This window comes from Podarcis muralis, chromosome 5 (genome assembly GCF_964188315.1).
Source record: "Podarcis muralis chromosome 5, rPodMur119.hap1.1, whole genome shotgun sequence".
Taxonomy (NCBI): Eukaryota; Metazoa; Chordata; class Lepidosauria; order Squamata; family Lacertidae; genus Podarcis; species Podarcis muralis.
The window spans coordinates 20922805-20938978 of record NC_135659.1 but is presented as its reverse complement, the minus strand read 5'-3'; the positions used below and the strand labels follow the sequence as shown (position 1 = coordinate 20938978).

Here is a 16174-nt window from a genome sequence, read left to right as displayed (position 1 = left end):
AAAAGTGATTTAGTACCAGATATGTGTGTGTATGCAGTGACTAACAAAACAGAGATATTAAACTCTTAAAGAAATATCTCTGTTTGTTAGTCTCTGTAATAAATAAATGGTTTTAGTGATTAACTGTGTCCTTTGGAATACAGAGTAAAACGGTCTGAAATTCTGTTTGACGCTTTAAATGTTGCACATATAGTAAATGCATAAAGATTTTTCAATCTTAATTTTATTCTGTAGGAAACAGAAGATGAGTATGGAATTTGTAGCTCAGGTTTTGTGCAATATACTCCAGTCTACACATTGCATAATCCACAAAGACTTAGCACAGAGAAAAGAAGACTTGGGCAGGTAAGATAATTTCAAGAAGAAAAATCCTCTTGAAAGATATTGAAGAAATATGATTTATTCTCTTTGTCTGATGGGTAGCATAAAAATGTATAAATTTGCCTTATATTGAGTCAGACCACTTCTCCATCTCCTTCAATGATGTCTGCTCTCTGGCTAGTAGAGGTTTTCCAGTCCCTCCCCCCTTCAAATTGGAGATACTTGTGGAACTGAAAGTATTTGGAATTGAGAGCATTTGGACTACCACTGAACTGTGGTCTGGCTCTGTATAAAGCATGTAAGTTTGCATGCTTTTGTCGAAATAGAAAAGAATGCTTCTTGTGTGTGTTGAAATTTGCTTTAAAGGGGCACAAAAATTTGGATGAGTGTGGTTTTCAAACATCGACTCCAACTCATCTCCATGCATGCCTGTGATTTTGTTATTTCAAAAATATGTCAAACCAAAACACTGAGAAGCTTAAGTAAATATCATTTATGTTCATTGCCAATGTTGAGCATTAACTGCCACATTAAAAGTATTTGTACAGAATTGTTAATGGAACAAGGTACCATAGTCAGAGATTCAAGAATTGTAAGGCACATATACATTTTAGATTCGTGCTGCCTGGACTTATTATCTAGTAAAGCATTTTCTTGCTCTCATTTTCATACTTTGTACAAGCATTAATCAGAAAGTATAAACAAAAATATTTTAATAATTGATATATTACTACTGATTCTGTAATTTTTCCTATCTTACATAGTGTCAAATTATCGAATTGACTTGGTCTAGAAGTTAGATAGCTTTTTAAAGAGGGCCATTAATTGTTATGATTGGTTATGTTGCCTAGTTTTGGAAGTGGGAGAGCTGTTTGGAAACAACAAGCTTTTTATGATACGAGACAAAGCCTCCTTAAATTTTGGCTCAGCTCATAAATAAGACCGGGCTTATTTTGAGCTACTGCTTTTGTAGCGACCCTGAAATCCTAGCAAACTGCAATTCCAAAATCCCCCGTTGCATTGACAACTTCCTGTTACTATGGGTTTCGGGTCAAATGAAGTCCTAGAGGAGCAGTCCCCTTCCTTGCACCTTCCAATCAACACTGTTGGAAGGTAGGTTTAGGGAAAAGGAAATGGGACCAAGCTTGCAAGGGAGTTCCTTGGGGAGGGTAACTGCTGAAGAGAAAGCTGGAGATGGTGGATGCCTTGCAGGTAAACATTTGGCATGAGAAAGGTCTCTTTGCACTCTGAAAAGAATGACTCCCTTCAAATGACTGACAAACTGGAACGGGTCCAGAGGAGGGCAACCAAAATGGTCAAAGGCCTGGAAACGATGCCTTATGAGGAACGGCTAAGGGAGCTGGGCATGTTTAGCCTGGAGAAGAGGAGGTTAAGGGGTGATATGATAGCCATGTTCAAATATATAAAAGGATGTCATATAGAGGAGGGAGAAAGGTTGTTTTCTGCTGCTCCAGAGAAGCGGACACGGAGCAATGGATCCAAACTACAAGAAAGAAGATTCCACCTAAACATTAGGAAGAACTTCCTGACAGTAAGAGCTGTTCGACAGGGGAATTTGCTGCCAAGGAGTGTGGTGGAGTCTCCTTCTTTGGAGGTCTTTAAGCAGAGGCTTGACAACCATATGTCAGGAGTGCTCTGATGGTGTTTCCTGCTTGGCAGGGGGTTGGACTCGATGGCCCTTGTGGTCTATTCCAACTCTGTGATTCTATGATTCTATGAAATCAAGATAGGGACAGTGTGTCCCTCTTTTGTCATGTCTAGTTGCAATCAGTAATGTATGCTAGCAGGTCCTCTGTGTGTCACCTTTTAACATTGCTTGCCCATTCTAATGGGTGGAATAGTGCCATGCCAGAACACTTGAACTCCAGGATCTATTTAAGCAGTGCTTTATCTAACTGCGATTGCCAGCATTCACATGCCAGTGTTGGTACTCGCCAAACTTCAGAAATCCATTGTAACATTACATAAGATCTATGCAAGTAGGCAGTCTTGACAGAATCTCAAAAAACTGGGAAGAAAATTATACGGAATATTATTTAAATGTATATAAAATGAGATAAATCATTTCTTTAAATTTCCCTGATGCTGAGAAATAGATATTTTGCGCTGTTTGGACGTGCACATAGCAAATACTTACAATTCCATTTAGGTGACTGCTGACATGCACTTGTATGTCAGTTAAGCAGTTCACAAAATTCCTGTGGGATTGCCCTCGTTCTTAAGTATACGTTGACATGCACCAAGTACCTGATGTTCTCAGTGAAATATACACGCAGGACTGTGGTTAGATGAGGTGCAGCAAAGGTACGGCATTTGGACCTCCATCCTGGAAGAGTGTGTATATTCGTGTGTGTATCTTTGTTGTTACAGTTGTTACTTGCATTTGTTCCCCACCCTTTCCCCAGATACATGGCTCTCCTCCTTTTGCCGTCTCGGGAAGCATTGGGCTGGAAGATTATGACTAAGTTTTTGTATGTTGCAGCTCTGCATGTACACATGTAAACTAGGTGCTTTGTATCTAAGGAAAAAGGTGCAACCTCAATCCAGAGTTCTGTCTCCAATAGACGTATTGCCTGTCTATTTGGGTTAGGGTGGGTGGGTTAGGGTGTATGTGTTGTCTAGCATGTTCCCCAGTCCCCTACACAGTGTGTTCAAATATACCCATACCCATCCACCTATTGAGGCAGCGGGTGGTGCTGTGGGTTAAACCGCAGAGCCTAGGACTTGCCGATCAGAAGGTCGGCGGTTTGAATCCCCGCGACGGGGTGAGCTCCCGTTGCTCGGTCCCAGCTCCTGTCAACCTAGCAGTTCGAAAGCACGTCAAAGTGCAAGTAGATAAATAGGTACCACTCTGGTGGGAAGGTAAATGCCGTTTCTGTGCGCTGCTGTGGTTCGCCAGAAGCGGCTTAGTCATGCTGGCCACATGACCCAGAAGCTGTACGCTGGCTCTCTCGGCCAATAAAGCGAGATGAGCGCCACAGCCCCAGAGTCGGTCACGACTGGACCTAATGGTCAGGGGTCCCTTTACCTTTACCTTTATGTATGAAGACTAAACCCTACCTCTCACAGATGTTCCCCTTCCGGCTGCAGATTGGAGCTCATCTGACTGAGTATTCTATGTAAACATATTTCTTGCACAGAGAAAAATAGCATCTCAGGCGAGAACCCTTCTTCCTGACATCTAATATTCACATATGAATGGAGCATACTATTGTGTGAGCCCCCATCTGTCATCTGAAGTGGCACAGTCCAGACACAGGTTTACATACCTCAGCGAGAGCTAGGTGTGAAAAAGGTACCATGCAATAAGAATTGCAGTGCTATCTAGTATACTGGTCTTCGTGTTGCTTGTATTGTTAGGTGTGAAAAAGGTATCTGGGCTCTTTGAGAGCGGGAGTTATAACCCCAAGTCTCCAAATTTTAGGCACACACTTCATTACTTTGGTGCCAGAAAACTAGGAAGATTGTTAGTTTTCTGAGCAAAATACATACAAACGTTTTCAGATTTTAACTGCCATGTTATAAGAATATCGGAAAGTATGCTTGTAGTCAAAGAATATATTTATCACTCACAAAATGAAATGTGTTCAAGACACTGTTTTTCCTTTTTTTCTACATTCAAATATTTTAAATAACTTCCTCTTTACTAATGCTTTGGGTGCACATTGGTTCCCAGAGTTATAATGACGAAAAGTCAATCTCTGCTCTTGACGGTAAACGCTGCAAATAAAGCTATATATCCAGACCTATGCATCGTGCCATGAGCTTTGACGTTAAACGTGCCACAAAATGTTCGTAAAACTTTTAGGGTGCTGACTCTGTTGCGGCTGAAACAACAAGCACAGCTACCCCTCTGAAAATGGTTCACGTTTAGACGTATTTAGAGACTCCATATGCTACAGTAGTCAGAGTATTTTTGTTGACCTGGGAAGTCCTTACAACTCAAGGACTGTGAGCTCCCTGGGTGGACTTTGAGGCTCGATTCCAAAGTGGAAGGAGATTGCTTCTCGGTTGTTTTGTAAGCTAAGATTTGTAGTTCACTTTGCTTGGCTAAACTGTAAATGGTGGCAGATGATAATGATGATTAGTAATTAGTAATAATGATGATGATGAATTAGTCGGCATGAATTAATGTTAGCATAATGCTTCTCGCTTTCCCACCATGTGCAGATAAACATTAAATAAGCTTTGTATTTCTACCCACCTTGAAAATCACTTTATATAAAAGGGTAACCTGGTTTTGTTCATGACTGCTGTGGCACAGGCTGTGCAATGCAATGGGCACAGATTTTCACATCTGCCATGCTTGCTTGCTACATAATCTAAGACAGGTTAAAGAATTTAGCTGATACTGCTTTGTGCAATTATGTTGGAGTTTGGTGTGTGTATGACTGAGAGAAAGCAAGATAGATAATTCATCTTTGGTGTGTCTCCATATATTTCCCAACCCTCTTTGCTGCATAAATCATTTCCCCCATGCCAACATAAAAATGTCTATGGCAGCAGAACATAGGAACAAGAGTTGTGCTTAAGAATCGGTGCCCAAATCTTGATCTTTCATGTGTGTGTGTGTGTGTGTGTGTGTGTGTAGAGCAGCAAAAGGGTGTAGGAAGAGATTCAGTTGTGTGAGTAGCAATTTTAGACTTACTGTTGAATCCCTTAGTCTACAAATTATTAGAAGTAATTTATGCATATTTGTGTTTTAATTAGGCAAGAAGGCTATATTCAGTTTTAAAGAGATTCATTTTTGGTACATGGTGGTAAACGACTATATCTGTAGCTTCTCAGTGTATGTTCCATATAGACACCCAGTGCATCAATTTTTTTAGCAACCCACTTCTGTAAATATTTAATATATTGACAACTGAGAAAGCAAATAGTACATGTGAAAAAATCTGAACTGCAAATGTATAGTTAACACGTTTAAGCATTATGACAGCTAGTGTGTCATCTTCTACCACAAGTTCAGTATGTTCTGTAAACTGATATAGCAAGATCTGTTTTATCTTTGTTTTCAATATATAGGTATCTTTTAAATGTAAAAGACATTGGCAATTTGGAGTTTTAATTTGAATTTTTATCCATTTGTTACATTCATGAAAATTAGAAATCTACTGATATATTGCCCAGTTTGTTCTATCTGCTGTTCCACATTAATTGTTCAGTAATGGAGCTAATCTTAATAAATCATAAATTTGTTGCATCATTACTGAGAGCTGCATGCTAGCAGAACACAATTTATTATCTATTTTACATATTTTGTACAAGTTTTGAGAACAGTATATTCTCTATGTTCTATGCATAAACTAGGTAATCAGGACACCCAACATTTAATGATGGGCTAAGGATTCTAGAATTAAATTGTTAAACGAATGATTTTTACTATTAGATCCCAAACATTTTTGTCTAGGCCAGGTTTTTTAAAATCTGTTGTGTACTGTAAGATAAAGCTTAGCAGTCTTTAATTAGTACCTATGTGTGTGTCTGAATTACGATTTATATATACTGTATTTAATTTCAAATGAATGTGGTCTTTGCTACACTTATCCTAATTTTGGTTTCTGTTCAGCAACCTTTAAAAGAGTGCCAGTGCAAATTTTACATCTACAGATTGCTTATCCTGTGCTACCTTGGGAAATATAATGTGGTCTTCTAAATAAAAATGAGCCCAAAGATATATAATATTTTCTGTTCAATCCTAGCTCTGGGAGGGAGTTTTAAGGTGTTTTCTATTGCTTTCTCCTGAGAGATAAATATTAAACTCGTCATTTGCAAATTTATTTAAAAGGCGGAAATTATTTGGGGCCGAGGAGTTTGACGAATTGGCATTATGAAACAGTATATAAAAGTCATCTTCCTTCTTGAAGATCATGTTAATGCCATTGTTTCTGACATCATCATTAGTAGCACTGTCATTTTCTAGAGCAGAATATGAATATGCTTTTCTACCCCAACAAATAGTAGTTTGTATGCCAGTCCACTAATTAGTTCAGTTATTTCCTGTTTTTTTGATGAGGTTTAAATAAATGTCAGGGGTACAGCCATGAAGATCTCCCAATTAGGCTTTGCGTTTGTAAAATCCAGCCCCTTTGCTTTTGTGTGAAGATGACAGTTCCAACTGCCGCGTCAGTCTAACAGGGCTCAAGGGAAAGGCTACTTCTCTGCTTTTATTAAAAACAAGGCCAGTTTGCCCATTGAGAATAACCGCATTGGTCACAGTGCAGATCAGTTGTTAACAATGAATATTTACTAATCTCTATCACAGCCAGCATAGACTTCTTCTTTTTCGCGTTGTCCAATCGGGAAGGCACTTTAGGAAATCAGTGAATTAAAATGCACCAAAAGGAAACGAGACGGAGGAGTAAATGATTTTCACCGCAAACTATTTTATCGTTAGTAGGGCCTGCACCTATTTGTGTATTAATCCTGCAAGTGGTGGAGGGGGAGACCCCGAAACGAAACACAAATGAGAAATGGACAATTGATCTTTGCCTAAGATGTTCCGAAAAGAATTGTTCTATTTCTGTAAGGCGTGTGTGTCAGCCTCCTCATAGCTATTCTGGGCTGTTTGGTTGTGGGTGTGCAGAGGAGGGGGGGGGTGGAAGAAGAGAGTGCTTAACTGCACTGCAAGTCAAAATTAACAGATGGATTGCCCTAAGCAAGGGAAAAACCACCACAACAAAATCTAGTGAAAGTGGAGGACTGAAGCTTTTTATTGTAAAGCCTTATTAAAACCTTGGCATGTATTTTACTGTTAACTCTTTCGTGCCTTCACGCCTAACTGATAATTCCTGTCTCCTGCGTAAATTAGATCGAGCATAGCTTTTCTGATAAATATCAGAATAGATCCTAAAAAGGAAAAGTGAAAGCAGATTATGACATTTTCCAGCGTTCACAATTTGATCGCAGCTACATGTCTTTCTCCTTACTTCTTTCCTTCCTTCAAAAACAGGCATCATAAACTATTGAGCTCTTACTTCTACAGATTCTGGTGGTTGGGGTTTTTTTTGGGGGGGGCATTGTTTGTTTAGTGTCCATATATGTCACTTTTCAGCTGAATGGTAAAACAAAAAATTCTGTTTCCACAGCATTTCTTAAAAATAAGGATTTCAGACAGAACAAAGGCAAATATACTGGCAGATTTCTTTGCTATCGTGAATTTGATTTCCCTAGTATTCCTTTTCACACAAGCATCTTCTCAGCTGATGGGATAGGCCTTGATCCATTTAAAATGAAACATTTGAGAGCTTTAAATAGTTACTGGCTTATAAAATATTGTTGCACTTTTGGCAGAGTCCTGTGTAGCAGAGCCATGAGAACATTTTATAATTAATAAGTTAGCAGTGCATCCTTGTCTCCAATGAAATATATATAAGATTTGTACCTTGAGGCATGTGGTAACTTGTAGCTGCAGTAAAAAAAAAATGACATTTGGGTACAAAGTGTGGATTTTTCAGCAAGCCCAGCGCACCTCGTATCAATATGCATGTTTCAAAAGAGCAAATGAACTACTTCTCCTAAAGATACTGTATTTAAATTACCGTGTGCTTTATTGTTGAAACTTTGTTTTAGCAAAGCTCCAGCAACAAAATAGCAATGAAATGTTTGGATTTTGTTAGCTGGACTTTCTGTTGCATCCTGTCCCAAAGGTTTCGGGGGTAGATTACAGCATGTGAAATACCATCAGTAATAAAATCTCAAATAGAATTAACGAAGCCCTCAGAAAAAGCACCTCAAAATTTGTTGTATGTTGCTTTGTGGAGGGGAAAAAAAAATCAGAGTGAAGCAATTGATATTTTGAAGTTTTATCCTTGAATAAGAAAATCCAAAGGCCATATTAAACGATGCAGCTTCCTAAGCGAATGCATGCCATCCATGTTGCAGTGTGTGTTCATTTGTAGATTCTGTTTTACACATGGCAAATCTCCTGCAGGCTGGCATGTTGGATCATTTTCAGAAAGAAGCATGTTCCTTATACATCAGGAACCTCCCTTCCGCTCTCCCCCTCCCCCTCCCGCCTGCCCGACCAGCAGAGAAATGGCATACTCAATAGTTCGCTGCCCTCCTGTCCTGCCAGTAAGGAGTAGGTAGGGATGGATACAGTGAGCAAATAAAACTCAATCCTGGCAGGACAAAAATCTCATACTGTGATCTGAAGATTGCATGCAACAAATTCAAAGTCCCGCTTCCACATAATAATTTCAGAAACTGGAAGAGGAATACCTGTATGTTTTCATTCGGAATTAGATCAGCCGAAAGCTTTGGAGAATCGCATTGTGGTTTATGCCCACATAACTCCAGTCCTTCCACTGTGTAGTTCTCTGCTGGAAATTCCGCACAATTCTGGGGCAGCATTAAGCCCTATCTGGCAATTTAAGTAATGTGAATAAAATATTATATGTGACAGATGTCATATACAGTAACAGTGAGCAGTATTGAATGTGTGGTTTGGTAGTATGCTTCGTTTTAAAGAGAAGATTTCCAATGGAAAAATGGTTAATTCAGTCAATTAGGAAAATATTTTAGACAAGAGAAATCATAATCTATAAATTCACTTGGTAATGGCAGTTTTTGTTTTAAAAGAGGATCTTTTGTCTTTTGCATGTCAATTATGATCCCTCTGTATTGCAAAACACTCAGCATATCTTTTAATTAAAAACAAAAAACCTATACTGCTAAAAATTTACATTGTAGATTACAAGACTGCCCTCTGGTGGTGTAAATGCTTTCACTGTATGTAGACAGTGAATGCTGCATGCTGAGCCGTAATTCTTTACAGCTGATCAGCTTTAAGAAACAAAATATTTATTCTTGTTATAGATTTTTTTAAAAATAGCAATAGTTCCTTCAGTGTTTCATCTGATAGAATCTTTTGATGCTTATACCAGTCTAGACCTGCCTTCACTGTGACTTCTGCATAAAGCCATCACCCCCGTTTATCATAGCTGTTTGAGGCACACAAACGCAATGTTTTCCTGGGCTTGCCCAACAAGTGTGGGCTTTTGGCCCCTGATCTTCCGAGTGTGCTGTGAAAACCCAAATGGAACAATAAATGGCAATGGCGCATTTCCTGAGCACTTTTGCATGTCCCACGCCCTTAATTCACTTTCCCACATTTAACGGGCTTAACATGCAATGTGTTCTTCCCACTAAAAACAAATAGTGCCTGAACCAACACAGCTTTCTCTGTTTTGATCAGCCTTTTCTCCTCAGACTAGCTTAAGGGGAGCTATAAACATGAAATGTAAGGGTTCGGTCAGATTCGTGGTGTTTTATGGTGAACACAAATTCATGAAAGTTAGTAGGGCCTGGCTAAATTCAACCAAAGTCCATTTTCTCCAGGATCCTGTTTCTAACTGTTGCCAGCCAGATGATCTGGGAAACACGCAAGCAGAGGCAGAAGGCAACAGACTTTGTCCTGTAGCTTGACCTCAAATAACTGGCATTCATAGCTACAGCGCCTCTGAACGTGGAGTTTCATCTAGTCATGGTTGGTCGAATGCCCTATTCGGGTCATTTAAGTAAATGGCTTTCACTACACATGTAGCACGAAAGTCCCTAAATAAATTATGCAACGGTGAAGAAGTATTTTCTTTTGTGCATTTTGAATATACTACCAAGTGGTTGAATTTGGTTAAAGAATCTGGTATCACATTTAGTTATTTGAAACAAACCTTTGTGGGCAAAATGGTTTTGCCAAGTTACAGGTAGGTAGCCGTGTTGGTCTGCCGTAGTCAAAACAAAATAATAATAATAAAAAATTCCTTCCAGTAGCACCTTAGAGACCAACTAAGTTTGTTATTGGTATGAGCTTTTGTGTGCATATCTGAAGAAGTGTGTGTGCACATGAAAGCTCATACCAATAACAAACTTAGTTGGTCTCTAAGGTGCTATTGGAAGGGATGCATTTTAAAATATACTGAATTACATAGAATCAGTTCCATAGAATTCATTATTGAAATAATAATAATAATAATAATAATAATAATAATAATAATAATAATACTTAACAGGTCCAATAAAAGGTGGCATTTCATCTGTTCTGCATCTCTTGATTATTATTTTTAAATTGACAATGTTCAGAGATAGTTTGCATCCATGATTTTTCTGTATGGTGCCATACAACATGGCCATTTATCATATCTGCCATTCTGCTACTAGTTTTAATTTTGGTAACATCTCACAAATGAACTTGTGAAGTATATCTCTTCATTTTGGCCTATTTTTTCTTTTCTTTTCTTCAAATTTAGTTCCCTTCCAGGACACTTTTCCATACAGCTCCAAAGGAAAATTGCTAGTTGTTCAGTTTGAACGTACCAGTAAGATATTAGTAAACACACTGTTTTATTCTACAGATATCACCAGCAACACCTAGTGGATTCTGCAGCCCTTGTCCTTCCCTTGTTATATTACAGTAATAGATTCATGCTTGAATACCAAATGCAACCGTGGGTGTTTCTTGTATCATGGCGTTCATGGTCTTGGCCTTCTTTTTTGGCAGTATGCCCACTATTTTGAAACACACCACAAGAATTTGCGATTCGCTCTGGGTCTCCACAGTATGGGAAAAGACACCTTTGCACAATGCACATTTTTTTATTACTGAGGGCAGTTCATATCCCCTCTCTCTTCAAGGGTAACAACAGTTGAAAATAAAACTCACAAGAAAATCCTCAGTTTAATTAAAATTTAACCCCAGTTTAGTTTAGTTTAGTTTTTACAGTTTTTCTCATACTTCTGCTGCCTTCTGGCAGGGAAAGAGCTTCATCGTCATAGGACAGCCATATAAGACACCTATCTGCTTGCCTTTGATGTTCTAATGTAACATAAAAATAGTCCTAAAGTTTTAATAAGGTTTCTATGAAAGGCATTTCATAGGGATGGACAAAAACCTCATCCTGGTTAAATGGAACAAGCAAGAACATGGCTGTTTTTCAGCACAAAAATTGCACTGACACAGCATTCGTTTTACAAAGGGGAAGAAGGGTATTTCTGTAAACAGAAATCACACAAAAAATGTAAGTTGGTTTCTAACTTTGTGCAAGTGCTATCCAGATTAAACCTTTATAAACTTCCCTAGAACTTGAAACCAGTTCTGTTCCCCCCTTCTGTTTTAGCAAATGGAAGAGGTTATTAGAATACTGATCAGAAAAGAAGTTCCCCACTCTCAACCCCCCCCCCATTCCCCACCCCCCTAAAAAAGCCAGAGAAAATTGTGCACAGTTGAAAATGCAGAAAAGACAGAAATTAAAATCTTAAGTAACTGTGAACAGCAGGGGGACATCAGTAAAGGAAAGTTATCCTAAATGACTTTGACAGTTTTTGCAGGTGTGCATTCTATGCTGCTTCATCTACTAGAGCTTTGAAAAGGATTTACTGCTCTCCTTTTGGGATTTATTAAGGGTTTCTTTCCTCTCTCCCCCTCCCCCCTTTTCTTTACACTGGCGTTTCTTGCCATTTTATAAGCAGGTTGTTTTGCAAGTTATTTGCCACAGATACCTATTGAGTACTGTCCGTTACTTCACGGACGATGAGTGACAGAAATGTTCTCTCCTCCCCCATCTACACACTTCAACCCGTGAACTCAGGGCACTGAAAACAGAGCGGATCCAACAGAGTTTACTTGGTTCCATTTTGCTTTTATTGTTGTTAAAAAGCACCTCAGGTTTTCTGTGTGCCTTTGACTGCCCCCTTGAAAGTTTGCCTATTTTTCACCTGAATTCTGGACTGTAGAAGAAAGTGTGCAAAATAAATAAGCCTAAAGGGGGGTTTTAAGGGTCCAGGGAACTGTGTAGTTACTCACCTACCCCTAACAAGGCACAACTCGAGGAGGTTCCCAAACCTTGAAAGCGATAGAATTGTGATACCCCTGAGCTTGCTGGACTGACCTCAAAGGAAATCCCTGACCACCTGAGCCGAAGATTTTCCCTCCCCGGCTTATGTGACTGGTAACAGTCCGGTCACAACACTGACCGTGCTCTGCCTGTAGTCACAGGGGCTAGGAGTGCTTTGGAAGAGAACAGAAAGGTTGCTCCTAACTTTTAGCTCCATCTTGAAAGAGTACTGGAAACTCAGGAAAATTCCAGTAAACAAGTGCTCAAGTCTGCAAATGAGAGCTGGACTAGAACATAAAAGAACTAGTCTCATAGTGAAATGTAAAAAGCCTCTTATCAGTTTCACTCCCAATCCCTATCTGTCTGACTCAGAGCATCCTTTACCAAACTTAGTTGGTGCACCAGCTATTACCGTAGGGATGCGGGTGGCGCTGTGGTCTAAATCACTGAGCCTCTTGGGCCTGCCAATCAGAAGGTTGGCGGTTTGAATCCCCGCAATGGAGTGAGCTCCCGTCGCTCTGTCCCTGCTCCTGCCAACCTAGCAGTTTGAAAGCACGCAAGTGCAAGTAGATAAATAGGTACCTCTGTGGCGGGAAGGTAAACGGCGTTTCCATGCATTCTGGTTTCTGTCACGGTGTCCCATTGTGCCAGATGTGGTTTAGTCATGCTGGCTGCGTGACCCGGAAAGCTGTCTGTGGATAAATACTGGATCCCTCGGCCTGAAAGCGAGATGAGCGCCACAACCCCATAGTCGCCTTCAACTGGACTTAAACCATCCAGGGGTCCTTTACCGTTATCATTTCCAGACAAGGGGAGCCTTACCGCAATAGTCCGTATACTGGTAATTTCATGATTGGACTACTGTGTAATTTGCTGTATGTAGGGCTCTCTTGACCCTTTTTTGGAAGCTGCAGCTGGCTGCCTACTAGCTAATGAGCCAAGTTCATGGTTTTGTTGTTGACATTCAAAGCCCTGGAGAACATGGGCCCAGGTTATGTAGCATGCCAGCTCCCCTGGTACTGATGAGGTTGATCTTTAAGATCTTCCATGACTAGCAGATGGTCACTTTGTGACAAGGTGGAAGCAGGCCTTCTGGGTGATAGCACCCTCTGCATTGGCCTTCCTCAGGTAATTCACAAGGCTGAGACACTATTAGCTTTAAATGCCTCTTTAAAATGCATATGTTTACCCAAGCATTCTCTGAATTTTTATTTTATTATTTTATATAACGCTTGTTTTACTTGTGACTTACTGTTGTTGTTTTATCTCTAGTTTTGAGGAAATTTTATTCAATATTGTGTTTTTATGTAAATAGCCTCACTATGTTTATTATATTTAAATGTTTTATTTAAAAAATGGTATAGAAAGAAAGAAAATAAGAAATGATAAGCCCTGGGTGGTCGTGGAGAAGGCACCGCCATCTCCCGTTTTCTGTATTTAAAGGGGGAACAGTGGTGACCTTTCTCATAGGACTGTTTCAAAAATTAGCAGGATAAAGATTGTAAAACAAGTTTTCTCATTAAAAGAGCTTTTAAGTGACAGGTGATAATATTAAACCTTTAAAAGGTTTGGAGACAGTGACATTTCTCCACTAATTTTATGCAAGGATTGTTCTGTATATAGCTATCTCTTTAAATAAAAACACACACAACTAAATGTCAGCATCTTTATAGCATATGTCTAGGTATAAGGGAAAACAGAAAGGTGGCCCCACCCTTCTACAATTAGAATTGAGAAAGTACCTATTAATTTTTATTTTCCCATTGGAATATGATCTGCCCCATCTTAATACAAAATGTTGGCAGAACCACAGTTTTCTGTGGACCTTTTTGAGGAAATGAAGATGAGCGTAACAGTACCAGTGGAATTTTGCCAATTTTAATTGGAGAATTCATTTTTCATTCCCCAAAGGCATCCTTTTCTTTCCTTTTCCTTTTCTTTTAACCCTGCCATATTTACAAACTGAATATTCATTGTTTTCAGAAGCTATTCTGTGGACCTTCACAGTAATCCCATGAGGTTTTATTCTGCTGTAAAAAAACAAAAAAACAAAACCTATCCGTGTTTTCTTTAAAAGAAGAATACTACCATCTTATCTTTATATTAAGTAAGCTCAGGAGTACGGGGCAAGAATGAACAGAAGGAAATAACACAAATTCATGCTGCATCCCATCTGTAGGATTTTTTTTTAAATAAAGAGGCAATATAGAAATTACTTAATAAATATTGGAATCTGTAGAGCTGGCTAAGACCCCAGCAGAGACTTCGTTTGTGTATGAGAGTAGATATACGTTTATTGGCACTTAAATGTCCATGTGCCTTGTGACATTACATTTGAGTCATGTTCCTCTTGTAGCCTGCCATTCTGTAATATGTCCTGGCTATCCCCTTATTTTTTATTCAACCTGCTAATTCTTCTCCATGATAGCACACTTCCTAAAGAGGTCCACTTACCTTTTACATTTGTTAAGTGAGGAATAATAATAATAATAATAATAATAATAATAATAATAATAATAATAATAATAATGGCTGCCATATCCAGAAGCTTAAATCTACTGTTAGCTATGTCTTCATATTCCCGATGGTGACTTCTTCAATAGTAATATATTAATTTTTATTTTGTACATGTCTTCAGTGCTAGTCTAGAAATTTCTGCTGCACTTTAGAGGATAGCTAGTGTATTTTTATCTGTTTTTAGCTTTGATTTCATTTCTGCTTCAGTTTTAATATCATTTTGAATTGAGAAAGAGAATTTACTGGTAACTATATATATGAACTATATATATATATGAACAAAATAGTCCGTGCTTCATTTGTGATTTCAACCCCGGTCTGAAACAAACTTTGCTCTGTCCATTGCCTGTCAATTCACCCTGAATTTTTCATCTGAACTGCTTTGGATAAGCGAGGAATCTATTTGAATACTTCACATATGACTATAACTGATTCTGTGGACACTTCAGTTGAAATTACTGGGCAGTATTGCTTATGAATACTTCTGTCCCTCGGCAGCCTATGTGAAAATCAGCAAGAAGCCCTGAAGTGTAACTTTTTGCCTTTGCAGACACGGTTTGGGCATCTCCATGCCAATACATATAACCATGATCCTGCCTTGGACGATGATGCGGACGATGAGATGGATGGAGGAAGCAAGTAAGATGAGTTGTTAAGAAGCCCAGCTTGCATTCAGTTCTTTATCAGAACAGCTTTAAATGCAGGATAAATGTTCCATTTTGCTGTGTGGAGAGAGTTCTGAGCTGCTGCTAAACTCTGAACATAAGCCTGGTGGTGTGGGGAGAAACGCACTCAAGATATTAAGATATTATTAAGCAGCATTCAAAAGCATGTGTAGGAGAGAAGAAGCAGTTTCTTGATCCAGGGAAGAGCAGAACCAAAGGTTAGAGGCAGGTCCATTCGGGCAAGCAGGACATATCTCCACCAGCCTCGGCCAGCCCCCACCTGCCTGCCTTCTTCCTTACCACCAGCCGTGGGATGTCATTGACTCTGGCTTCACTTCCTCTTGGACTCCCTGCCTCCCACCGGACCCTTTCCAGTGTCCAATGGGCATCAGCCACCAGTGGAAAGGGGATTACAGGGAATTCCAAACTTGTGCTCTAAGCCACCCTAGTCCACCATGACTGAACTGGTCATGTGCTACAAAAATAGATTGATTGGTGCCTTTGAGTCCCCACCCAGAAGAGAGGCTTTTGACTGCACCTTCGCACAGTTTCATACTCTCTGCTGGTTTCATTCAAAGTAGCCTCTGCATTCGAGCATACAGTGGTACCTCTGGTTACGTACTTAGTTCGTTCCGGAGGTCAGTTCTTAACCTGAAACTGTTCTTAACCTAAAGCACCACTTTAGCTGATGGGGCCTCCCACTGCCGCTGCGCTGCCGACGCACGATTTTTGTTCTTATCCTGAAGCAAAGTTCTTAACCTGAGGTACTATTTCTGGGTTAGCGGAGTCTGTAACCTGAAGCATATGTAACCTGAA

At 39.5% G+C, this 16174-nt stretch overlaps 1 protein-coding gene across 4 annotated transcripts in view; it reads left to right on the top strand.

Annotated features, from left to right (window-relative positions):
* Positions 1 to 16174, top strand: part of DENND1B (DENN domain containing 1B) — a 180010-nt gene that overhangs the window by 153252 nt on the left and 10584 nt on the right. For 3 of the 4 annotated variants that reach the window (XM_077928357.1, XM_028732552.2, XM_077928358.1), the window contains 2 exons: positions 235 to 345; positions 15244 to 15332. In XM_077928357.1, coding sequence (XP_077784483.1) covers positions 235 to 345; positions 15244 to 15332 — 200 coding nt within the window. Of the gene's footprint in view, positions 1 to 234; positions 346 to 14159; positions 14675 to 15243; positions 15333 to 16174 lie in introns of those variants that run through there. The other variant, XM_077928359.1, reaches the window with a different exon arrangement.